Genomic DNA, 26,682 nt, shown 5'->3' with positions numbered 1-26,682 from the left:
TTAAGCTGCTTGAGGGCAGAGGAATTTAATTCCTTTCACAGTCTTAAAATGGTATTCTGCCCACAGGTGGCAACAGGAATAGGAAAATTTCATCTGCTAACAAAAAAAGGAAGCCTCTACCTTGAACAGGTTGATGTTGTCGATCTGGCTCTGAAAGAGAAAGTCGTTGATGGTCTTCAGTTCCGTCCCTGAGGGTAAATAAACGGAGGCCCTTGGCACCCTCACTCTCCAGACCCCGGCTTCCAGGTCCCAAAGTTAAGCTGGGAGGGCTCAGATCAGCTCTGGCCTGCTCAGGGTAACCCTCTTACCTGTCTGTGAGAGGCTCTGTGTATTGGGGTTTTGCTTAATGTTCCCTAAAAAAGAGCATTCCCACATGTCAGGATGGTGGTCCTCTAGTCCCCAGCCACAAAAAACCTCCTCTTCCCCTGTCTTCTCACTTTACACAGAGCTCACCAAGTAAGAGCATTTAGATTTGAGCAGGTGTTTGTTTTGTTTTGCCATTTATAGCAGCCAAGAACCCACTGAGAGGGTAGAAGGTCCCGGACAGCCTCCCAAGTCTGATCGTTTATGCATGGAGCCCAAAGCCTTATGCTTTTCTTCTTTCACACTTCCTCCCAGGAGGGGGGGATGGAGTGACCACCCATCTCATGCAGGGGCATGGGGGCACACAGCAGGTGCCCTGCTGCCTGGTGAGCCAGTGGCAAAAGCAGAGACGGAAGGGAGAAGCACCTGTATGAGACACAATCTCGCCAGACAAACGTCCCACTGGCTTTCCAGAACTTCGGCCCCTATAAAAGCCTTGAAAGGGCTTAGCATGTAATAAAGGAAAGGGTTTGCAAAACACAATCATGCAAAAAACATGGGATCTGGAAGCAGGAGAGTCTAGTCTCACATCTTAGCTCATGGACCCCACAGGCAGGTCACCCCTCTGCTCTGAGCTTTAGTTTACTTGTCTGTCAAGTGAGGATCAACACACCTATGCTGGTTTCCTAACAGTGCAAATGAAACTGCGTGTGTTAAAGTGCTCTAAAACGCCAAAGCACTACATCTATTACACTAAGTACTATTTATATACAGCATGATATAAGATATTATATTATCACTGCCACCTGTGGAGTAGGGTCCAGTAAAGAGAAGACTCAGAACAGGGTCAAGAAATTAGGATTCGAAACAAAGATTTAAGGTCAGACAACTAATCTATGAAAAGTGAGAACTTCCTACATCAATGACGAAGACCGTCCTCAAGGACAGACAACATGCAATATCCTGACTGGCGACCAGAAAACAGACCAGCGAGCCCAGCAGGCCAGACGTTCAGACCGGGATGGTGCTCTCCTACCTCCCAGCACAGCCACAAACTTCTCCAACAAATACAGGATCTGCTTGATGTACATCAGGTTCTTGGCCTTCAAACGCTTCCTGGGAAAAAGCCAGCGGACATCAAGTGGTAGGACTTCTGCAGCAACGTCCCCTCCAACTGCCCCAAGCTGAGCCCTGTCTGGCTGGTGCCTTTCAAGTTGGGTCACCAGCTACAAATACTCTCCCAGAAAAAGGCTGGCCATGGCCCAAGGCCTTCAAACTCAGTGGTTCTGTCCCAAGCAGCCTCGGCCTCTGTGGGTGAGCACCATGATTAACCCAAGGGAGGTACAGCGTGTTGGTCCGCTCTACCCTCATTCTGGGCCAGAGCCCGTGACCTAAGCGCTTTCTCTGAGAGGAGCTGAGATTGAGGGGCGCAGTGGCTCAGTGGAATTTTCCCTTCCACCTCCAGAGACGTCTCACCTATATCGTTCCATATACTGGAGCAGCTGGGAATGGGCCTGGCAGAGCTGGGGAGAGAACAGAGAGGTGAGACTGTACCCCTGGCTCTGGACGAGCAGCTAGAGCTGTGCCAGTGACACCTGAGACTACACCTAGAAATGCCAGCCCAGGGCACAAAGGGATAACCACAGTGAGTCTGAGTTTTAAAAGCCCTTAGGCTAGTGGGAGCTAAGAGAGAAGGTAGGTTCTGCTGAAGGGCCCACTTTGGTGCAGGAAAAAAGGCAAGACGCTGAATCTCTCCGATCATGAATCCCCTGCTAGTTTTTCCTGGGTTCTGCTGAGAGTGATGAAGTCAAGTAACGATGACATCCCGATCAGGAGACATGGTGGGGTGTCAGTGGCCTTCAGGTCAGAAACCAGTGGTCAAATCAGGCTCCACACTTATTTGCTGTGTGACTTTATGAAACTGCTTAAGCCTCGGTGACTGAGTGGTCAATGTAAAAACAGCAGTACCACCCCCACCACAGAGTTCGTGTGAGGACTAGAGATTACCACGTACAGTGCCTGGTGTATAAGAAATAATAAATAAATGCTACCATTCAGAAATCCTGGGCATCCCTCAATTACATGCTCCCAAAGCAGTATCAACAACGACAGCACCTAGACATGAGGGCTCCTGCTTCCTCCATCTCATCCACCTGGCTAGTAGCATCCTGGGCTAAAGGGACTCAGGCAGATAAATGCAGGTGAAGAGCAAGGAAATAAGCCACCTTGCTTGAGCTGGGTCCCCACCATTCTACGATTTGCTAGAAAGTCACAGTCAGCCTCTGAAAAGGCCACTGCCTTGGTCAGTGCACCTTCTCCCAAACCGCTCTCCAGGGGAATCCGGGTCCTTAGAGCAACGATCTCTGTCCCTCTGCCCTGTGGCTGGCCCTGGCCCAGGGAGGGAGAGGCTGACCCACCTGGGAACCGCTGAGCTCCGTGCTGTGGATGCTGGTGATGGCGTCAATCAGGTTGTGCGCCTCATCAATGATGACCACCTGGCCCTGCAGCCGGACGCCCGCTGCCTGCCGCGTGGCCGCGTGCAGCAGCATCTGGTAAGGCAGCACCACCAGCTGCAGGAGGAGACGGCAGCACCCTGAGCAGGCGGCACTCCCCCACAGCAAACCTGTCTGTCTAGTCTAAGTTCCTGACGTGAACTGTTTCACTTTCCAGCTGGAAGATGTGTAGGGATATTTAAGAGAGAAAGCTACAGCATCGTACTGTGCTTTTAGCAACAGGCCCTTTTATGGAACATCAAATAGATGAAACAGGTAAAAGCAGAGCTCCTGATTGAACTGGGACGGGATGCGTAGCGGGGAGGAGAGTAGAACCCTTTCTGCTTGGCCTCATTTATGCCCCCAAAGTACCAATTACCCACCCAAAGCATCCAAGGCTCCTCGAACACTGAAAACTACTGAGTACCAGGAAGCACTCTGGGTTCTGGTCCTGAATCCAGCACTTCTCAGCTATGTGACTCTGGGAAAGTCACTTCATCTCTCTGAACCTCAGTTACCTCAACTGCAAAATAAGACTTGACAAACTCTTTTATCAAGTGAGGGTTAAGGGATGGGAAGGTAATGAAAATACAAGCACCCTGTAAATTTTTAGGCGCTATGTTGTTATGAGGAGCCCTGGTGGCGCAGTGGTTAAGACCTTGAGTGCTAACCAAAAGGTCAGCAGTTCGAATCCACCAGCCGCTCCTTGGAAACCCTACAGGGCAGTTCTACTCTGACCTATAGGGTTGCTATGAGTCAGAATTAACTCAATGGCAATGGGTTTCGATTTTGGTTTTATGTTGTCATAAAGATTTTTCAGCTAAATGAACACAGATAAACAAAATGAAAATCCAGAAAATTAGAAACTTAAGGCCCAGGCTTTAATACTTACTTGCTGTGAGAAAACTGACAAATCGCTTCACTTTTCTGGGCCCCAGTTCTCATGTGTATAATGTAGATAATATCTGCCTTAACTATTTCAGTGGGATAAATGAAGTAAAAAGCACTTTAAAAATTCAAGATCGTAAAACTTTCAGGATTGTGTAAACTTTCAACAAAAACACAATAAAATATTATTAAAAAAAAAAACAAAAAAACTTTCAAGACACTTCATGGTATTTGTACGTAAGTGTCCACAGCACTAAACTGCTCTGTGGCAAATAGGCCACGGGGGCGGAAGGCTCCCTGTATTCATCTGCAAGTGTCCACAGCCACATGGTTCAGGGCAGCACACTGATGGGTACTTACCTGCCGTGTAAAATTATTACCAGCATATTCCCCTCCATCTTTAAAACCTACTTAAATCTCTTCTTGATTACAGTGACTTATGCAAGAGTGAGCTCCTGTTTCCAAAAGTCACTCAAATCAAGGAAGTAGAAAAAGTTTAAGCATGCCCAGCATAACAATGAGATACCTCTGGATCTATCAAATGGGCTACCTTCTCTCTCTCTCTTTAAAGGCGATACTCAATATGGCAAGTCTAAAGACGACAGTACTCACCTATGCTGTAGGCAAGTGTGTAAGCTGGGACAACTGTTCTGGAAAGCAGTGTGGAAATACACCTACGTTCTGGAGCTCCCTTTCTGCATTCACTCACTGTGGTGTCACCTGGGATGCACACTCCTCCTGGTTCCTATCTGCTGTCCCCCAGTGAAGCCAATGGGCCCTGAAGCTATGAGCCACCAAGGGATCCCTGGGCCTGCTCCGACCCTATTTACAAGGAGAGCAACACGTTCCCTGCAGCGTGCAGTGCCCTGATTAGCCTAGCCACAGTGGGGGGCACCTCCTGACAAATGAGAAATTCCCTCGTGCCCCAAACCACTGTTAGAGCCAAGAGCTACTCCCCAGCCTTCCAAAAGCCTCACCTGGGCTGCAGGAATGGCAAATCGGCTCCCGTAATAGGGACAGGCCCGTGCCTCCTTCCCCATGGCCACCAGCTGCTCAATGTCTTTCACCTCCACGAGAACCTCATCCCGGAGGAGCTGCATCTGCTCATAGTTATAGAAGGGGCAGGCAGCCTGGCCTTCCTGCCTTCTTCGCTTGGGCTTCTCTTCCTCTGCTTCGCTCTTCTTTTCTGAAAGTGGTACAGGTACGAGGGAAGCAAAGGCAGAAAGAACAGAAAATGAGTGTGGGGTTGGGTTTTGTATTGACAAGAAGAATTTCCACAGGGTGGGGGCTATAAAACCCTTCCAAGTACTGCTTACTGCGGTCTCATTATAGCATTCTGGTGTCTCACATTGTGCGCTCTAGAAAATCATCTCAAAGCCAGGGTTTTGGATTAGACTGCCCCAGAAAGTAAGACTGCTTTTTCCCAAGGGGAGGGTCTTTGAGGAAGCAATCAGGGGTCTGCTCTACCATTATTTTTATTTAAGATATTGTTTTTATTTCCCATGTCTCTGGTCCAACCCCAAGAGGGTTTTTTGGTCACTTCCAGCCCACCACATTCTCTTCCCCAGCACGGCCCCAAGGCCTCGAGACCACCTGGAGGCTCTCCTTTACAGCTTAGGGTGATGGTGTACCGTGCTTGCTTCTCTGCATCTCCATACAGCGGTCATTGACGAGCTGCACGGAGCCCAGATTTTTCACGTCTTCGTTTACACAAAGGTTCTAGGAGACAGGGACGAAAGGAGGAGTCAAAGAAGTGGTGCTGGCTAACTGAAATGGGAGCAGCCCACCTGGCCCCTGCCCACTCCACCCTCCTCTGACCCTCCCACTGCTCTGCATGCCTCACACCTATCTTCTTTCTACAACCTGGAAAGGAAAACAAAGGCAAAGGGAAGCGAAGCAGCTTGCCAGTTAAGGCAGCATGCTGGGACATGGGCTGAGACACCTGGCTTCTATTTACCTGCCGAGAGCCGAGTGAGACAAGTCGGGTGTCCTTGCCAAAGGGGCTCTTCTGTACCTCGTGCACAAACTGGGCCAGCTGGGAGTGTGTCCGACTGCAGTAATAAATCTGGTCAGAAGAAGAGAGGGGATTTCAAAGTGGAGACTAGAACATTCCAAAGCATTCTCTGCACATCAAGGAATGCTGTCGCCTAAGAGGCTGAGGGACTGGGGCAAGTGGCCCTAAATATCAAACCTCATCTAACAAGGGGCCCACGGGTTCCTCAACTCATCCCCAGCTCTTGAAGTTCAAGGAAATATCCACAAAGTGTAACTGCATTAGTCACACTCAGTCTAGAACCCGGCTGCTTCTGAGGGCAAGGTAATCTTAGGAAGGTCTGTGTTCCCTAAGTGGTGGTCCTTAACACGGCAATAATACCTAACATTCTGGAGAGAACGTGTGTGGGGAAGGACTGTTTCATACACACTCCCCAGAGGGCTGGCTCTGAGGGTGGGCAACAGTAAAACAGGAGGAGGCCGAGCTGAATACTCTCTCTCTACTCCTGAGATTTAGAAGAGTGAGAAGAGGAAAACAGAAAAGGTGGGGGCGGGGGGGGGGGAACATTACTTTCAACAGAGGAAAAAAAAATCTTGAATGAAACCAAATATCTTTAAATTTGATAAGTGTCAGAACCCTCCATACCTTAGAGAACTCCATGCCAATGAAAATACAAAGGAGAAAAAGAAAGCAAACGTGCCATCAGAGGTCTAAAGGGCGGAGCACTCTTGCTTTGTTCCCCACCCACAACGTCCACCCCCACCCAATGAAGAGAGAAGCCATTGAGTTTTAGATCCAGAATGACTGTCTTTGATGCCCTGGGGCACAGAAGCCCATGTGATCCTCCCAGGAGAAGTCTCTGAGGGCACCCAGTCCAGCCCATCGGGTGAATGACTAAAGACCAGGGTTTGGCTCTGGGCAGTCACAGGGTCCAAAGGGTTGGAAGCCTTCACTGACAAGAATGCCAAGTAGCTGGCAGGACTCCTGCACTCTCCCCAGGCGTGGAGAGCCCTGGGCCTGGGATCAATCATAGGAAAGTATCCAAGGACACGCGTCTTACCTTGGTTACATGTTCCTCCTCGAAGTCATCTTCATCCTCATCAACTCTGAAAGAGAGAAACACACACACACAAAAAACATTCTTCCCTCAGCAAGTTTAGGTCAAATAAGAAAACATTACTGACCACAGACCACGTGCTGGTATTTAGCCGTGGACATTCAATAATAAACAAGTAAGATGTAGCCCCTTTCCTCAGAAGCTATTGGAACTGAGGGTTGAGCTCCGAGCCTGGAAAGAGACAGACACATCCCAGCAACAAGGTTCTGCCTAAGCAGCAGGTGCTCACATGTCCAGAGAGCACATACTACCAGGCAAAAACCAACCCTACCTTTCCACTGCTACTCAGGCCTGCTGAACACAGGAAATGGGCGGGAACAGAGAAAGGAACTGGGCATCCCCAACCCAAGTCTTATGCTAGAAGCCTAGGCTGATGTTTGACTCTTCTCAGTCTCTGAAACTACTCTCCTCTTACCACCACCTCCAACAAACTGGACTACTCTCAGTAGAACCAGCTCTGTTATCCCCTCAGGGCCTTTGGACATGCTGTCCTCCTTGCCTGAAATGCTCTCTCCCCTCACCTAGCCAACTCCTAATTAACTCTGAAATCTGAGCTTGAACATCACAGAAGCCTTCCTGGACCTCTCCTGGCAGGTTCAGCTGCCCTGTGACACACTCCCAGGACATCCTGTACTGATCCTTGTAACACCTATCTCATTCACAATCACTTAGTCTGTCTCCCCTGCCACTGCCAGGCTGGGATGTCCACAGGGCAGGGACAGCGCCTGCCTTGTTTCTGCTGATTCCCCAGGGGCTTCCCAGAGCCTAGCGCACAGCAGGGACTCTGTGCATATCTCCTGAATGAAGCCACAACCCACCACCTGAGTAACACCTACTGTCACAGATGGCCAGACTGGCCTTTTCTCAGTCCTCACTTTGCCCGTTCTAGTAATGAACTAAAAGCCCATCAACAATGGGGCGCTGGGAGGGCAGTCAAGCCTGCATGACATGGCTTCAAGTTTAGCCATCACTGTGAGTCCAGGCTCCTCGGAAAACCTTTTACAAGTCTACTCTACCTACAGGAGCATCATATCAAAAAAATAAAAATATTTTTTTATTCACCTAAATATTCAATTACAAATAAAGCAGAAATGCTAATTGCCTTGGGCTATTAGGAGAATTATTTATAAGGTTGGCTTCACTTTGTTGCTCTGATATTCACAAACCCCACTCAATTTCTGTATCTTGTCCCCAAGAGGTTGCAAGGGAGAAATAAGAAAAAGAAGAGTGATAAAGCCATCTTGAAGGGAGGTGGAAAAGGGTGTATGGACCACACACTGCTCGTTTGTACAGCACCCGCCCAAGGCTGACGCATAAAGCAACGTGTGTGTTTCACCCACCAAACAGGCCAGCATTGTCCTTCCCCTCTAGGGGCCCTGGGAAGTGCTTTAATGAAGGAGGATGAGGAAGCAGGTAACTCTGAGAGGATGAAAAATGCTAACGAGGCAGAAACCTACACAAATGTGGACCGACTGTATCTGCTAGCAAGTTTAAAGCAGAAAACAGGAGAAAACAGTGTAACCTTCCAGCACCCCCACAGTTGCATGGGGCTTGCAGGCCATGCTCAGGATCTTGACTGTTACTGAGAGGACTGAAGGTGAAATGTTCAAAAGCTGTTAAGGAGATGGGGTCTAACCAGAAGTTCTTAGACCTTTTGGGGGCATTGGTCACAGACCCTCTCTTACCAGAAAAATGCACCTAAACATGAAATTTTGCAAAGAATTTCATGAGGGTCACAGCCCATCCATGTATTCTTGGCTTTGACACTTTGGTGTTTTCTGAAATTCTTGGCTGGAATTCCATGACGAGATTGAAAATAACTAGTGTTTGTTCATTCAATAAACTTTTATTGAGCACCCCTCTATGCCAAACACGAAGTCAGCTCCGGGAATATAAAAATTAAGATGTATGGTTCCTATAGTATTTCACCAGGTGGTCAAGGTTAACATCGAGTTGTAATTCATATTGATAGTCTGTGTCTTTGATATGATGTGACAAGAACAGCACTTTACCTCTGTGGTCTTCCTCCCAAAAAAACATATCCCGAGTCTAATCCTAAGAACACCAGACAAATTCCAACAGAAGGACATTCTATGAGATACCTGACCAGTACTTTTCAGAACTGTCAAGGTAGTGAAAAACAAGGCAAGTCTGAGAAACTATCATACTTAAGAGGAGACTAAAGAGACATAATGACAAAATGTAATGTGGTAACCTGGATGGATTACTTGCAAAGAAAAAGTAAATTATAGATAAAAACTAATAAAACTGGAATAAAGGTGAAGAAAAAAAAAATGCGGTTCCTGTCCTGAAGAAACTCGCGGCCTAGTGATGGGGAAGAGAAGTCAATCAACCAACTAACACACAACATGGAGTGGGAGCAGAAGAGAGTGAGGCTGATGGCCTGAGGCCACTGAAGACCTTTTCACAGAGACGACATCTGAGCTGGGTCTTAAAGGAGGCGAAGACGTTTGCCAACGCAGGATGGAGGCGTGTCAAGGACAGACGGAAGAACGGGGGAAGGCCTGCCCATGTAAGCAAAGCTAGAGCAGCTGGGACATTGGGAGTCTGAGCAAAGTGGCAGAGAGGGAGAGAGAGGGTGCGTGGGGGCAGCTGCGAAGGAGCACGGATTTACCTTTTGGTTCTAGGCAGTGGAGCTCCCCCTCAGACAGACAGGGTGAGCGCAGTGGGACATGCGCCCAGAGTCACCTCAGAAGAGCAGGAAAGACCTCTTCCACACAGAGCGCCTAAGAGGCATGAATCTCTAGGAACACTCCTGCCTTTGGGGAAGAGCTGCTGAACTCTAAAGAGCTACCTTTCCTATGCACACATCAGATCACATCACTCTGCCTAAAACCTTCCAACAGCCTCCCGCTGCACAAGAACCACATCTGACGAGGTCAGAGGACACTGGCACCTGCTTTGTCTCTGGCCTCTTGTCTCTCTCATTCACTCTCTGCTCCAGCACCTGGGCCTTCTCTGTCCTTTGAGCACACCTGCTCCTGTGTCCAAACCACTCCTTCCAGGGCACTCTGACTAGAACTCTCTTCTCCCGGGGTCTTCCTGTGGCTCTTCCTTATCTGCAGGTCTCAGCTCACATGTGCCTACTTAAAGGGTCTTTCCTGACCTCTCCACCTACCGCTGCAACCCCACCCCCAACCCACTTTACCTGTTTCATTTTTCTCATAGGTAAACAAATTCAAATAAATGCCACTTGCTTTCACATTTTTTGTCAGTCTCCTGCTACAAAAATGTAAGCTCTGAGGGCAGGGGCCATGGCTGCCTTATTCATCTCTATATTCATGGCATCTGGGATGGCGCCACACCTACAACAGACACTCAAAAGGTATTTGAGAAATTAAAGCATGAATGAAAAAGGAGGCTCTCATAAAGGGCAGTGTGGTCTAGAAATGGCTCGTTACTTTCAGTATTTTCTAGTTCACATGTAGGTTATAAAGTGGAGACCTAAATACCTGGACCAATGGAAGCTTAAGGTTTTTGAAAAGAAAAACTTGGGCTAAAGAAGACTTGAAGGACCCTAGGTGGCACAAATGGTTTACTCTTGGCCACTAACTGAAAGATTGGCAGTTCAAATCCATCCAGCACCGCTGCAGAAAAGCTCAGCAATCTTCTTCCATAAAGATTACAGCCAAGAAAACCCTACAGTGTAGGTCACTGGGAGTTGGCATGGACTTGACAGCAACAGGTTTGGTTTGGTTTGAAGGATATCATGATGGTGTATGCTGTAAACCTTACACTAAGTAGCCTGGCAGTAAAAAGCATCACGAGATCTAGAGCCAGACTGGCTAGGTTCAAGTCCCAGCTCCCCACCTCACTAGCTTTGTGGCCTTGGTCAAACTACATCGCCTCACTGTGCTGCAGCTTCCTCGTCTGTAAAGTGGGGATACAAATGTGACTGCCATCACTGAGCTGCTGAGGATACTGAGCTAACGTGTGAAGCGTGTAAACAGTGCCTGGCCTGGAGTTAAAGGCTGCCTCTCACTGTCGCCATCGCTTATGCACCCTCAGAGGGCCGTGGCATACAGAAAGGTTAGCACTGGGGCAGACGGCTGATATCCCATCCTGTCAGATACCCTATAAGGTGACAAAGCCTCTCTTGGGCATGAGGGAAACAGCTGCCTTCCTGGGTGCCCCCCAGAGGCTTGGGGCACAGGTGTGGGGTGAAGGAGAAACAGCTGTCTTACCCACTAGCTGCTCTTTTCTCTTCGTCACTCTCATATTCGGCCAGGACCAGCTCCTCCTCCCCAGATTCTAGCTGCTCAGTCTCTGCTCCTGCTGCCAGCATCTCCCTGCTGAGGCGGAGGAGACTCTCCATTTCTTCTTCTTCCTGTCTCTGGAGGGGAGTAACAGAGGTGGAAGGAGAAAGAAATCTCAGACCTGGTGCCCCACCTCCTCACAGACTCAGCCTCCAGTGTGGCCGTCACCAAGGACACACACACACACCCAACCTCTCACACATGCCTCACGTTCCCTGGAGAAGGAACTAATCTCCAGTGTCAATGCCTCAGCTCAAGCTGCCCACTTATGGATGAGGAGAACTTAGCCGGCGGAGGTCAGTGAAAGGAGACGGAGGCCCTGGTTACAAAGAAGCTACACATCGAGCCCCTGAGCAGCCTGATGATGCCGGGCCCCTCTGGGAGATGACACTCACCACGCGCTTGGCTGCGTACTTGAGCTGTGTGTTATGACGGAGCTGTTGGAGGCGTTCTTCTCGCTTCTTCCTCCTGACCCGCTCCTCCTAAAGGGTGAAGCGGCCGTAAAGAAAATACCTGCAGGAAGCCCAAAGCCTCTTCACGCAGGACAGCTCTCCCTTCCTGGCTGACACCCAAGGTTGCTCCAGTGTCCCCTTCCAGGCCGTGAGCCTCTCCTGGTCCCAACCTCGCTGTCCACTGCAGGAAGTCTGTATTCTGCCTCCCAAAGCCACGTACTCTCAATCAAATTCATTTCTTGAGTTTGCAGTTACTGAGCCATGTTGCCTGTGGCAATGGTTGGGTTCATTCCCCAGGATGGTAATTGATGGGAACTGCCAACCCCTTGTCTAGAGAGGGCCTGTTTGAACATCCAGTTCAAAAAAGATAGCAAGGGGGCAGTATCATCCACTCAAGAAAGTTGACAGGAGAGGTAAGAGATGCTGATAAGTCAAAGAACCCATGGTATCTAAATCCTGGAATCAACTTGAACTAATCATTTCAGCCCTGTTTCCTAGCTCATTCCCACTTCTTGTTACCCCAGATACGCACCTTGAGTCGGTCCACCAGGTCCCTTTCTTCCTTCTTCTGCACAAACTGAGTAACCCAGTCAGGCTCTCCTGCAGGCCTCACTGTATCTGGTGTCACTTGGCAGGAGGATGAGAGAGATGGGGGCTGGGCCTTTCCATCACTTAAGTGAACAGTTCCAGTTTCAAGGAGACGCGCCTCTTCCTGATGCTTCTTCTGTTCAAAGTCACGAAGCCAGGAGAGGGCTCCACAAATAAGGCTCAAAGATTTTCCCTACAGGAAGAAAAACTTTTCTGAAATAAAGGACAATACAAAGGTTCCCAAATGACCTTTTCCCACTTTAAAAAAGCCTTCACAGAAGGTCTGGCTTTAAATGCTAGAGGATGCTCTAAGACCAGCCCGAAAAAGAAAGGAATTAGCAAGAGGAGGCAATAAAAATAGGAAGAAGGAAGAAATAACAATTAGGCCTAAAATGCAGGAAAGAGCTTCCCTGTTTGCAATAATTATACAGCTCACTCTCCCTAAAATAATTTAAAGTGGTTTATCACATTATATATGCATATAGCAAGTTAACATAATTGGAAGAAGATAAGAAATTAGGCAAACAGCACCCAAAGGAATTAAGGCCCCAAAAATGCATAGCATGGAACCTCATATACTTGCTAAGGGGGTGGGGGCCACAAATTTGACCCTAAGCTTTAATAGGACCAATGTTCAGACAGAACATGATCAGTCAGAGGAGTCAGTGTGAAAACTTTTTTAAAAACGTAAACCAATTGCTCTGGAGAACACAACACTTGATTTAAAGGCTGGAACGAAACTTCCCAGTGTGTCCTTGTAGAGAGGAGACAGCAGTGAGTTTCCCAAGGCTGCTGCTTCTGGTGTCCAGAGAGAGTCTCCGTGCAGGTGAGTTCCTGTGGGACCAACACCCTCCGGTCCAGGTAGTCAGCTCTCTGGGATCTGGGTGGATCCCAGGGTACCAAGAGAGGAGTTCTGGACCTCACCCAGGACCAAATGAACCGTAGGTAGAATGGTGTGTGTATGTGTTTAGGGAAACAGCCGAGCACAGTGGTTAAAGCCATCGGCTCTGAGGCCAGGCTGCCTGGGTCAAACAGTGGTACTTCCACTTACCAGCTCTGTGGGCAGACGCTTGTTTCCACATGTGGGAAAAATAAGCATAGTCTCTTCCTCACAGAGCTATTGCAAGCATTACATTCCATACTCAAAGGTTAATACCTATACTAGGATTAAAAGAACATCTACCCCGGAAACCCATAAATAACCAATTGGAGTTAGCTACTATTTTGCTATTACTAACCAATAATAATAAAGTTATTATCCCTGGATGAGGGTCCATAGCTTTCATCAGATTCTTGAAAGGCCCTGTGATAAAATGGCAATTCTGAAGAACAAATGGATTACCTATCTTCAGAAAAGCCCCTGCACATACTAGTCTCACAGCTTTTAAGAGATCCTGGATGGCAGGGTTGCAGACAACACTTCCCAGCAGGACCTGGGGGCAGCTGTTCCGCGCTGCCTGTGAAGGCGGAAACCATCCGCTAAGCTGTCACCAGGCTAGGGGCAGGGGAGACATCCCCCTGTAACAACAGCCCAGGGACAGATGCCTGGTTAGAGAGCCAGTGCCCTTCACTTGGAAGTGAACTGAGGGACTTCCTGAGGGTATGGTCAAGGTTCTCTTCCAGAAATAAGTGTAAGTACACTCTAACACAAAGACAAAAGGATAACTAAGGCCCGAACAGTTCTATGTACAGAAATTGGTGGAAACATAGCATAGGGCTGAAGACAAAGGGATTAACTGAAATTCTTCCAAAGAATAGTTGTATCCCTCTAGGTTATAGTCCCCACTCCTTGAAAAAGACGGGAAGTTTAAACTCTGGGGAAGCTAAGCCAGAGGGTGCTCTGGAGACAAACTAAAAGCAAGGCATTTAGTGAAAGACTACTCACCTCAAGCCCCTACCCCTCACCCCCATCACCTCCAAGAACACTGGCTGCCAGGCGTGTACCCACTAGGCAAGGCTTTAGAGGAGGTTCTTCGCAGAAACTGAACTCCAGGGAAACTCCTACAGATATTGACAACTGGAGCCCTCAGCAAAGAAGCCAGCCCACGAGTCCACAAGCCACTGACCTTTCAGTCAGCCCTTTAGTGGTTTATTCTTAAATACCAGCAGACAGCCAAAGATCATCAGACATTTGAGGAAAGCCTCTGTCTTAGTTATCTAGTGCTGCTATAACAGAAATGCCAGAAGTGGATGGCTCTAAAAAAGAGAAATTTATTCTCTCACAGTCCAAGAGACTAGAAGTCCATATTCAGGGTGCCAGTTCCAGGGGAAGGCTTTCTTTCTCTCTCAGCTCTGGAAGAAGGTCCTTGTCATTAATCTTCTCCTGGTCTAGGAGCTTTTCAGTGCAGGGACCTCAGGTAGAAAGGACACATTCTGCTCCTGGCACTACTTTCTTGGTGGTATGAGATCCTCCTGTCTCTCTGCTCACTTCTCTCTTTTATATCTCAAAAGACACTGACTTAAGACACAACCTAATCTTGTAGGTTGAGTCCTATCTCATTAATATACCTGCCTCTAATTCTGCCTCATTAACATCACAAAGGTAGGATCTGTAATACGTAGGAAAATCACATCAGATGACAAAATGGTAGACAGCCACACAATATGGGAATCATGGCCTAGCCAAGTTGACACATATTTTGGGGGGACACAACTCAATCCATGACAGCCTCCTAAAAAAACATTAAAATTTAAACGGGAAAAAAAGAACCTGAAAGAAACAGAGACAATGTTGGGGGGGGGATGGAGGGGTGACTCCAAAATACTATCATTGATGCTGATATTGTCAGACGGGTAAGAGAAGATAATATTTCTATGAAACAAGAACACAATGCTATAAAAAAGACCAGAACATAAGAATAAGCTCTTGAATATGAAAGACAGCACAGCACATATAAACTGAATAGCAAGATTGGACAATAAAGTCAAAGAAATTTCCAGAAAGTAGAATTTAAAACAAAAACAAAAGCAAGCTAGAGGTGTTAAGGGAGCCCAAAGAGATAGACAATTAGAAGAAAAGATAATTGCAGGATAAACCAGGAGGTCCAAAGCCAAATGAACAGGAGGACCAGAAAGAAAACGCAAGGACAAATATTACCCAATATAAGAAGATTTCTCAGAACTGAAAGTTATAGGTCCCCAAACTGAAAGGGCCCATCAAGTACCCAACACAAGGAATTAAACACACCTCATCATGCCCATCATCACGCAGTTTCAGAACACAAACGACAAAGGGGAGATCTTGAAAACTTTTGCGGTGAGGGGCGGCGGTCCACACAGGACCGAGAGGCAGACTTCCTTGGACTTCTCACCAGCAGTAATGGAAGCCGGAGGATACACAGTGCGACTGTAAGGGAAAATTATCTTCAAGCTCGAATTCTCTATCTGGCCAAACCACCAATACCAATCAAGTGATACAGGCAGAATAAACACATTTCAAAATTTACCCCCATACAACCCTTCTCAGGAATGTGTTCTAACAAAACAAAGGAGTGAACCGAAGAGGAGGAAGATATGGAATCTAGGAAACAGAGAATCCAACACAGGAAAACTAAGAAAAAAATATACAACAGCATGGAGGAACCCCCAAAAGATGCCGAGCCAAAGAAGCCACACACAAAGGAATACATACTGCATGATTCCATTTACATGGGATTCTAGAAAAAGAAAACGACTCTATAGACACAGAGCGCAGATCAGTGACTGCCTAGGGCTGGGAGCAGCAAGGAAGGGAATAACTTGCAAAGATGGACCAGTGAACTTTTTGGGGTGATGGAAATGTTTTAACCTGTTGATTGTGGTGGTGGTTATATAGGTGTTTACATCTGTCAAAACGCATTGAAATTGTACATTTAAAATTAGTACATTTTATTGCATGTCCATTATACTCAATAAAGTTGATTTTTCAAAAAAAATAGAGAGAAGGGAAGTCATACGACAACATCTATGAAGTAGCTCTAAGGAGCAAGCATTCCAAATTAGAGCAAAAGGATGGACGACTTCAAGAAGGAAGTTTCCAGGGTAAAAATGAAACTGGCAATTATCTGTATGGAAAATTACATTAAGAAGTCATTGGGTGGTGTGAGAAGAACTTGGCATAGGTATATGAAAAAACTAACCAAACCTTTAAAAGGAAATTAACTCTGGAAAAACCAAAAAACTGTTCAAGAAAAGAATCATAATACACCACTTGACTTAACGAGAGTGAAATTAGTGATAGCAATATATTAGGATGAGGAGAGGGAGGGAGAAGAGATGGTAAGAAAGTGAAATCTTATCTATCACAAGAGGAAGGCACCGATGTCAAAAATCAATAAAGGAACAGCTACACAAGCTTATGATTCAGAAGTATGCTATGCAAGGACACGTTTTAAGAGACACCTAGAAGAACCAAAAGTGCCTGCCTATAGCACTAAGGTTGACAGGTTTGACATACACTATTCTTTGATTAAAATTTTAAAATTATTTTAAACAAAGAAGGAGGGGTATGTTCAACAACATCAAATGTTGCAGAGTCATCAAGGAAGGACTAAAACATATCGAAATCTGTTAACCAGGAAGCCACTGGTGATACTAGGAAGGAAGTTTCCACAGAGTGGTAGAGGCAGAAGTCATAGGGGTAGAAGTCGTATTGCATTAGCTTAAAAGGAAGGTAAAGAATGCTAGAATTTGATGAAGCAAAAAACAACTGTGCACTATATATTCATGACTCAGGCACTGGGTTTTTTTTTTTTTATTCTTTAAGTGTATGAGGTTAACTGGCAGGACTCATTCTCTCCCACCTCACTGAATATGAAATAACAAAATGAGCAAGAGAATACCCCAGTCCGTACTCTTCCTGACCCAGGAGATTTGTGTCATCTCAAGAGAGAATGATACCCCTCTGCCAACAAGTGAGAGACAAGAAATGAGTCACTCTCTTTTACTCATTAATTCAACACACACACATTAAGGGTCTTATATGGGCAAACTTGCCAGGCTCTGCTAAATGACAAGGACACAGAAATGAGGAAGACAAGGTCCTTATCCCTCATGTCAGTCTAGTTGGGGTCCTTCACATCCAGAGATAGATTTTACTATCACATAATATTTGCTACAAAAGGAAATAAAGTGCAGAAGAGAAAACAGGAGTCATTCACTGCAACCCTACTCATCCTCAACGGCCAACCTCTAATAAACCCCTCCCTCCTTCCAGGCTGGGAAGAAAACTCTTAGGAAAAATTTGGATCCTTCCGGCACTCAGTAACCTTACTGCTAGAAACTAAAACAACATGCTTAATCTGTTAGGAAGCCAAAGTAATTTATATGTTTCTCAACATCAAAGCAGTTGTGTGTCCTAATACATGAAAAATCTGGAAAGTTTCTGTGCTATGGGTCATGGTTTCCAATGCCATTCAAATTCTCATGTGCCTTTACCCTAATTCTTCTCAGACCCTGGGCCTGTGTTAACTATTTAATAGAGGAAGTGACTACTACTCAGGAAGTTAACAGAGTCTGTCCAAGTTTGGGTCATAAAAACCTCTCCATAATTTTTTTTTTTTTTTTAAGCAAATAGTGAAAGCAAGCGAGGCTGCCTCTAAGCTGTCTGGATCAGTCTCCCCCAGAGCCCTTCTTAAGTGCTGACAGTTCATACTTACAGTGCCAGTTGGACTCTCAAATATCCCAATCTTGCCGGCCTCCAACACTTTGTACAGTTCTGTCATGAAGTCTTTCTGGATGGAATACGGTGTGTAGGGAAAAGGGAACTTGATGCCACCAACGTCTTGAGTTTTATTAGCCATGGTGCTAGAGGGCAAAAAAAAATACACACATTCACATACACGCATACACGGTAGCTCTCCAATGAGCCAGGAAGAACTGACTTAAAATCTAGAGCAGCACTGAGAAGCAGTCTCCATACTTGCTGTGCAATTTCTTCTTAGGTCGTACATTCTTGTGCAAGCACAGAGACTACGTTCTCTCCATCTTCTGCATACCCTCATGAGGCCACACCAAAACCAAGCAATCCACCTAGGGACCTTTATTAGAAATGTCTATATCCAAATGCAGCCTAGGAAAAGTCCTAAGCAGAAACTTCCCTGCCCATTTCACTGCTGCTTGGACACCTTCCTAATGCCTCTATGAAAAACTTCAAGGTTTCCTCTCCAAGACGTGTGCCACTGGATCAAGGATGCTGCCTGCAATTACTTCTGCAGCACTCTTCTCCCACGGCCCTGCACCACTGCACTCACATGCCAAAGTGGCTTCACCTTACTCTGTTGCGAGGACCTGGAAAGTCAAGACACACAGGCAGAGCATTACAAGACCAACTTTTTCAGATGGCATGGGTTAGCGTATGCACCCAAATTTCAGTTTTGCTCATTAGTTTAACTTTTGTTTTGCTTCTTAGTTCATCCTGTCCTCCATTTCCAATACAAACCAAGGTCTCCTCCTAATAATGTTTCTAACCTCAAAAAAATAAAAGCTTTACTGTCTGGTTCCAGGCTGGGAGAGCTCTCAGCAATGACTAAATCCAAGCTGGTATGGCCTCCTAATACTGAGACCGTGGCAATTTTCTTTCCTTACAAGCCCTCAAAAACTTCTCTGCTCTATCTTTAACCTTCTTCTCCTTTTCTGATTCTAATTTCTCTGAAATAGCTTTCATATGCCCTTTCTTCCTTTAATCACCATTTGGAGGGCTGACTCTTCCATTCTGGTTTCCACATCTCTCCCTTTGGAAGTCACTTCTCCAAGCTATTTGACAGGTTTATTTCTTCTAAGTTCTAAGCACAAATACTAATAACCTAAAACCCATTTACATTTTTACTATACCAGCCTCAACAAGACACTACACTGTCAACACACTTACAGGAGGAAAGGTAGCTGCCATGATATTCTTCCAATTATACTTTAGGTGCAATTAAAATGACTGCAGACATGGATTACTGTAAGGAGGGCCAGTGCAAAAACTAGGACAATTCAATACTGAGAGAGAAGCAAATAAAGGAAAAACCATTAAAATAAAGGGAAGGCGTAGAAGGAAGGTACCTAACAAATTTTGACCACCTAATATGTGTTTTTCAATATGTGTAGAACACTCTACAGGCCTCTTTATTATGTCATTTAATCCGAACGACACTGTAAGGATACAGCTGTTGGATACTGATGTTCATGAAAATTAAACAATTTCTCAGTCACAGCTAATAAACCCAAGTCCAGATGGCTCTGTTTTAGTCAAATTCATCTGGTTGTTAAGAGACAGGTAGCACAAGTAAAAAGAAGGGTCTCCTGAAAAGCCACATTTTGAGAGATTAAGAATTTAGACTCTCTGGGAAAACCAAGTACAAAAGCCACTGACAGAGTAGGACTTCTTGCAGACTACAAGTGCAAGGTAGTGAAGATCCAAGACAGCTCCTCATCAAGAAAGTAAATACTCGTGGATTGTCATTCTGCTGACATTGTCATGGCTCAGCCACATCAGATGTAGCCACCAACTGACTTCCTCCTTCATAGCTTCTGCTCACCCAAAACTTCAATCTGCACATAGCCTCTTTGGCTCCCTCAACCTTTCAGCTTCAGCTCCTGGTGTCAAGTGAACACTCTCTTCATGTTTCTTACTTCTAAATCCTAAGATGAAATCTGGTCAGCACCACCTGTCTTTTTAAGACAGATCACTGAACAGACCATTTGGTCAGGCACCCACCCTTATCTAGTTAGTGTGGGCTGGGGTATAGAATAAAATGATGGTATCCCTGGGTGGTGAAAATGGTTAACACACCTGGCTACTAACCAAAAGGTTGGATGTTCAAGTCCACCCAGAGGGGCCACGGAGGGCCTGGCAATCTACTTCCAAATAATCAGGCATTGAAAACCCTATGGAGAACAGGTCTGCTCTGACTCCCATGGGGTCACCGTGAGTTGGAATCAACTAGATGACAACAGTTTCCCCCTCCCCGGTCTCCGTGCCTTGCACTTGCCTTTCCCCCTGCCTGGAGAATGACGAGTCCTCAATATTCAGGACTCAGCTCACCTCCTCAGGAAAGGCTTTTCCTCTATTTGGCCACCCTATTGTGGTTAAACACTCCCCCATCACCACCATCACATTGCCCTGTATTTAATATCCTCATAGTTCTTAGCACTATCTGAACTTATGTTCTTATTTACCGTCCTCCTCCATGAGAATAAATGCTCCATTAAAGGTTGAACTTTGTCTCGTTCATCACTGTCCTCACCACTCAGAACTAAGTGCTCTGGCCTTTAATAGACATTCAATAAAAATATGATGACTGAATGAATGAGTGGCCAGCTAGATACAGGGGACTGTAGGTGTAAGTTTCCATTCTTCAGAAGTGTGGGTGGGGAGGCTCCATGACTTAAATATCTAGGCCAGGGGCTAATTCTTTAATGGTTTTAATTTGGTTTCATAAAAAAAGTTTCATATAACCTCATAATAACCCTGTGTGGTTGGTATTTTTATTAGCTCTATTTTAGATGCGGAACCCAACACTCAGAAAGATTAAGTAACTTGCTCAAGGTCATTCAGCAGGTGGTTGAGCCTAGGATTTGAATCCGCATCTGCCAGACCCCAAAACCCGTGACCTTTTTATTTTATTACTTTTCCTCCCACCAAGATAAGAACACTCAAAAACCCATTGCTGTCAAGTCAATTCCAACTCACGGTGACCCTGTAGAACAGTGTAGAACTGCCCCCAAAGGTTTCCAAAACTGTAAATCTTTAGGGAAGCAGACTGCCATATCTCTTTCCCACGGAGTGGCTGGTGAGTTTGAACTGCTGACCTTTCGGTTACCACCTGAGCGCTTAACCACCGCACCACCAGGGCTCCACCAGGGTAAGAACAGGGTGAAAAAAAAATAAGACTTAGTTACCAAACTTTAGAATGACAACGCAAAACAATACAAAAAAAAAGTAATTTTCCATTTCATTTCCTTGTGGGTGGTTAATTATGGCTCTCATTATCCCAGAAGCCAAACCCCCAAAAAAACCAAACCCATTGCTGTCAAGTCGAGTCCGACTCATAGCGACCCTATAGGACAGAAGAGAGCTGCCCCACAGAGTTTCCAAGGAGCACCTGGTGGATTCGAACTGCTGACCTTTTGGTTAGCAGCAGCAGCACTTAACCACTACGCCACCAGAAGCCACACGGGCTAAATCATAAGTTAAAGAGAGTTTAGGTAAATCCACGCATAATGGATTCACTAAGTGCAGTTAAGGACATTTAGTGTAACTGTGTCGGACCTCTTCAGGTTGGTGGCATGGAGGACAACAATGACCTCCCACCCAAGTTCTCCACAGAATTCCCCACCACGAGGGCACACACTTGTACTCGGAAGAAGTACAGCCAGAACTTAGAAGTTCCTTAGAAGCAAGGATGGCAAGACTGTGTCTTACGTACATTGGACATGTTATCAAGAAGGATCAGTTCCTGGAGGACATCATGCTTGGTAAAGCAGAGTGTCAGCAAAGAAGAGGAAGACCCTCAACGAGATGGACTGACACAGTGGCTGCCGCAACGAGCTCAGGCATAACAATGGTGAGCACGGTGCAGGACCAGGCAGCATTTCGTTCTGTGGTACACAGGGTAACTGTGAATCAGAACCAACTCAACGGCCACTAACAACAACAACAACAAGGCACACACAAGCAAGGCAAATCTTATGTGAGGTATGTGAGGTAAGCAATGTGAAAGGACTTCAAGCACTTAGTCTGAAAGTCTTCATTTTCTTCAATCTTCAATTATAATCCATCACTTACTAAGTATAAACTATGTTACAGGTACTATGGTACTGTCAAAACCCAAATCCAATGCCACTGAGTTGATTCCAACTCATAGCGACTTTGTGGGACAGAGTAAAACTGTCCCATAGGGTTTCCAAGGAGCGGCTGGTGGATTCAAACTGCTGACCTGACCCAAGCCATGGTGTTTTCAATCGCCTCATATGCATGTGTAAGCTGGACAATAAATAAGGAAGACCAAAGAACTGATGCCTTTGAATTATCGTGTTGCTGAAGAATAGCGAATAAACAAACCATGGACTACCAGAAGAATGAACAAATGTGTCTTAGAGGAAGTACAGCCAGAACGCTCCTCAGAAGCAAGGATGGTTCGTCTCATATACTTTGGACACATTACTAGGGGGAGCCAGTCCCTGGAAAATGACATCGTGCTCGGTAAAGTAGAGCGTCAGTGAAAAACAGGAAGACCCTCAACAAGATGGACTGACACAGTGGCTGCAACAATGGGCTCAAGCATGACATGACTGTGAGGATGACGCATGAGCAGGTAGTGTTTTGGTCTGTTGTACACAGGTCTTAACCACTGCGCCACACACAGGGCTCCACGGTACTGCAATGCTCCTAAAATGCTTTACCTTCACACAACTGGGAGACAACACAGCCCCAAGAGGAAGGCCTTTCTGCACCTGTGTTAGTCCAGTGCCCCATCGAGCTGTAGAGCTCCAACAACGAACAGGGTGTGGGACAGAATCGATCCCCACATCCTCACTGTGCCCTGGCCTTCTGTCTCCCCTCTCATCTCCATCCTCAGACCTCTCTCACTGTTTACGAAACAATCAGCTACTACTTAATGAGCATTTACTTCCACATTTGATGGTACAAAAACCAAACCCGTTGCTGTGGAGTCGACTTCGACTCAGCAACCCTACAGGACAGTGAGAACTGCCCCATAGGGTTTCTCCAAGGAGTGGCTAGTGGATTAGACACTGCTGATCTTTTGATTAGCAGACAAGCTCTTAACCCCTGCCACCAGGGCTCCCATTTATTTGATGGTGTAAACGGGTTAATGCGCTCAGCTGCTAAACAAGAGGTTGGAGGATCAGTTCACCAGGAGCCTTTCCTTGGAAGAAAGGCCTGGCAATCTCCTTCCAAAAAAATCAGCCACTGAAAACCCTATGGAGCACAGTTCTACTGTGACACACATGGAGTCACCATGAGTCAAAATCTACCTGAAGATAACCGGTGGTTAATTTCCACTTTTATCACAGTTCTGCCAACAGTCTGGTACTGATTTCATTCATCCAAATCCTCTTGACTGAACCCTGCTCCCCTTGATTCCTAAGAGGCTAAAGTAGAGCACAGGCATTAACAGTATGGGCTCTGGGGTCGGAATGCCAGGTCTAGACTCCCAGCTCTATCCTTGCTTAAGTTAATATCGCTCCGCCTCAGTTTCCACATCGTGCACACTCACAGCGTCATAGTGACGACTAAATAATTTATGAAAAGCGTTTAGCATCGAGCCGGGACGAATTTAAGCCCCTGACACGTGTTAGCTATAATTATAAATCCCACGCACAACTCGGTTTCAACTGAAGGTCCCGCCTCGTTGGGCTCTTCCTTTATCCTCTCACAGGTTTCTCGTCCGTCAATCAACACACTAGCTCCGCCCCCCATTACAGCACATTTTCCCGCTCCCGACTCCCCTCGTTTGCATACGAAGGACTCAGGCACAGAAAACCCCACCTTGTTTGCGCTTCCACCAGAGCCTGCCTTTCTCATTCCGCATCTGCTCGTCCTCAGCTCTGTCACCACGTAGCACAGCCCTCACGTGCTTGACTGCTTCATTGAGACCAGGCCCGCCAGGAATCGGCGAAATGTCGCCGATTTTGAAATTCCTCCGCTGCTCGGCCAACGTCACGCCCCGGAGGAGCGTGCTGCGTTACCACGCCCCCCCGAGCCACTGCGCGTGCGCACTACGGAAAGCGCGCCAAGGTGCGTGTTCCTGGCCGCAGGGGTTTAGGGGAGCGTGGGGAGGCGGCAGTCCCTTTTGCTCCACTGCGCTTGCGCGGCGACCTTAGTGCTGGGGCGCTAGGAAAGCTGAACGTGATGGACCTTCAGGGGCTGTAGTCAGGAATTCTGACCACGGCCTCTGGGCTTAGCAACCATTCCTCCGTTTACCCTTCAGCCAGGTGCAGGGATCTTCGGTTGGTCCAGGAAATCCTGGTGCCTGTCCCCGTTAGCAACAAATATACTAAGAGCTTGAAAGTTGTTTGACTTGATTGAACTAGCCAATATTCATCAAACGCCCAAGGGACCGACGTGTAGCTGAGAATCGGGAAACCTGTTTTCTGGTCCCGGCTCTTGTCTGGCCTGAGTATGTCTGTACTTAAGTTATTTCATCTCCAAAACGACCACACCTACCCTGCCCACCTCAACAGAGTTTCTGCAGCATCTTCGATGTTGTGAGATCGTGTAAGTAAAAGCACTTCCTAGATCGCAAATTTAGGGGATTGTTCCTCCCCTATGCTTTACACAAATCCCAACCCTGCCTTCTGGGAGCTCGCCTTCTAGTAAGGAGGACAAAACATAACATTTCCCGTCACCTCCCAGAACTTGTTTCTCCTTTATTCATTTGGGTAGGGGGTGGGGGGTGCAGGGGAGAATTGAACTAGGTGATCCCTAAGAACTTTTCGAAAGCGTGGTTCTGTGAAGTGATAACTAGGGGCATTTTATGCTAAGTGTTCCCGTGGGTATGACATTTGTAACTCGTGTCACTAGTCCTAGCAGGGTCAGTTGCTGGGTCTTGAAGTACAGGCGTTCAGGGAGAGGAGCCAGTTTACAAGCTGAGTAAAGGGCTGAGGGGGGAAATTTACGAAAGGTAATTCCAGGGTCTGTTTTTTGTCTACTTATTCCCAACTCCAGGTAGTTGGGAGAGGGCATGAAACAAATACTCTCCAGAGTCTGGGATTCGACTCACCAACATCATGAAAGTTCTTTAAAGTCTGTTTTAAAATTCATGTAAATGTCATATTCCACTCTATTTTGTTGTTGTTAGGTGCTATGCAGTCAGTTCCGACTCATAGCAACCCTGTGTACAACAGAACAAAACACTGCCTGGTTCTGCGCCATCCTCACAATCATTGCTATGCTTGAGCCCATTGTTGCAGCCAGTGTGTCAATCTGTCTCCTTGAGGGTCTTCCTTTTTTTTCACCGACTCTCTACCAAGCACGATGTCTTCCTCCAGGGAACTGCTCCCTCCTGATAACATGTCCGCAGTACATGAGATGAAGTCTTGCCATCCTCACTTCTAAGGAGCATCCTGACTGTACTTCTCCCAAGACAGATTTTTTCATTCTTCTGGTAGTCCATGGTATAGTCAGTATTCTTCACCGATGTCATAATTCAAAGGCATCAATTCTTCTCCAGTCTTACTTACTCATTGTCCAGCTTTCGCGTGCATATAAGGTAATTGAAAACACCATGGCTTGGGTCAGGCGCACCTTAGTCCTCAAAGTGATATCTTTGCTTTTTTAACACTTTAAAGAGGTCTTTTGCAGCAGATTTGCCCAGTGCAATACATCCTTTGATTTCTCAACTATTACTTCCATGGATGTTGATTGTGGGTCCAAGAAAATGAAATCCTTGACAACATCAATATTTTCTCCATTTATCATGATGTTGCTTATTGGTCCAATTGTGAGGATTTTTATTTTCTTTGTGTTGAGGTGCAGTCCACACTGAAGGCTGTAGTATTTGATCTTCATCAGTAAGTGCTTCAAGTCCTCTTCGCTTTCAGCAAACAAGGTTTGGCTCTCTGTATATTGCAGGTTGTTAACGAGTCTTCCACCAATCTTGATGCCACATTCTTCTTCACATAGTCCAGCTTCTTGGGTTATTTGCTCAGCATACAGATTGAGTAAGCATGGCAAAAGGATACAACCCTGGCGCACACCTTTTCTAATTTTAAACCTCTCAGTATCCCTTTGTTCTGTCGGAACAACTGCCTCGGTCTATGTACAGGTTCTGTATGAGCACAATTAAGTGTTCTGGAATTCCCATTCTTAGCCATGTTATCCATAATTTGTTATGATCCACACAGTCGAATGCCTTTGCATAGTTGATAAAACACAGGTAATGGTGTTTGTTTTAGTATACAAATAATGTTTTAAAGTAATTGTTATTGTTGTTGTGTACCACTGAGTGGATTTAGACTCATACCGACCCTATATGACAGAGTGGAACTGCCCCATACGATTCCCTAGGCTGTAATCTTTATGGGAGGGATTATCATCTGGTAAAATTTCAAGAAGATACACTGGGTTTTAGCCTATTGCTTCAAATTCTCCCCTTTCCCCTGCCCCTCCCCACTCTCCTAGGGTATAAATTCTGTAGTTTAAGAAGCACCGTTGAAGGAATAGAAGATGATAAAACAGGAAAATAAGTCAGGGTCTGGTTGTGGACAGCTTTAAACAGCAAGCTAATAAATTCAGACATTATACTAAGCAATTTGCAAGTCCCTGAAATGTTTTTGAACAGGGAAGTGAAATTGTAAAAGCAATGTCTTAGAAATATTATGCTGGAAGTACTGTAAAGGGTGGTTTGGAGGGGAGAGAGACCAGAAGCAAACAGACAAATCAGGATATGCAGTAAACCAGACAATGGGCCTGGACCTGGACTTGGTCCTCAAGAGGGACAGTAGGAATGGAGACGATCAAGGCAGTAAATCCTAGGCTATAAACCTGGATCACATCCCTCTGTCCTTCCCCTGCTCCAACCCTAGAGGCTTATATTTCAGAGCTACATTCGTATACTAAGACCCTGGATAAGGTACAGTCAGA

General features: G+C 46.2%; 1 protein-coding gene across 4 annotated transcripts in view; it reads right to left on the bottom strand.

Annotated features, from left to right (window-relative positions):
- The window catches only part of DDX11 (DEAD/H-box helicase 11), a 31,815-nt gene extending 8,008 nt beyond the window's left edge, over positions 1-23,807 (bottom strand). For 2 of the 4 annotated variants that reach the window (XM_010590797.3, XM_003410769.4), the window contains exons 1-14: positions 23,587-23,807; positions 17,747-17,894; positions 12,055-12,303; positions 11,466-11,552; positions 10,999-11,147; positions 6,737-6,782; positions 5,641-5,748; positions 5,315-5,402; positions 4,661-4,869; positions 2,721-2,873; positions 1,780-1,826; positions 1,340-1,419; positions 309-353; positions 121-188 (exon numbers count right to left, since the gene is read on the bottom strand). In XM_010590797.3, the coding sequence (XP_010589099.2) occupies positions 121-188; positions 309-353; positions 1,340-1,419; positions 1,780-1,826; positions 2,721-2,873; positions 4,661-4,869; positions 5,315-5,402; positions 5,641-5,748; positions 6,737-6,782; positions 10,999-11,147; positions 11,466-11,552; positions 12,055-12,303; positions 17,747-17,890 (1,473 nt within the window). In that variant the 5' untranslated portion in view covers positions 17,891-17,894; positions 23,587-23,807. Of the gene's footprint in view, positions 1-120; positions 189-308; positions 354-1,339; positions 1,420-1,779; positions 1,827-2,720; positions 2,874-4,660; positions 4,870-5,314; positions 5,403-5,640; positions 5,749-6,736; positions 6,783-10,998; positions 11,148-11,465; positions 11,553-12,054; positions 12,304-15,297; positions 15,416-17,746; positions 17,895-23,586 lie in introns of those variants that run through there. The other 2 variants (XM_064284739.1, XM_023549015.2) reach the window with 2 other exon arrangements.
- Positions 23,808-26,682: the final 2,875 nt, after the last annotated feature.

The sequence above is a fragment of the Loxodonta africana genome, chromosome 4 (assembly GCF_030014295.1).
Source record: "Loxodonta africana isolate mLoxAfr1 chromosome 4, mLoxAfr1.hap2, whole genome shotgun sequence".
Classification (NCBI taxonomy): Eukaryota; Metazoa; Chordata; class Mammalia; order Proboscidea; family Elephantidae; genus Loxodonta; species Loxodonta africana.
The sequence above is the reverse complement of the archived record's forward strand: the minus strand, read 5'-3'. Positions and strand labels throughout refer to the sequence as shown.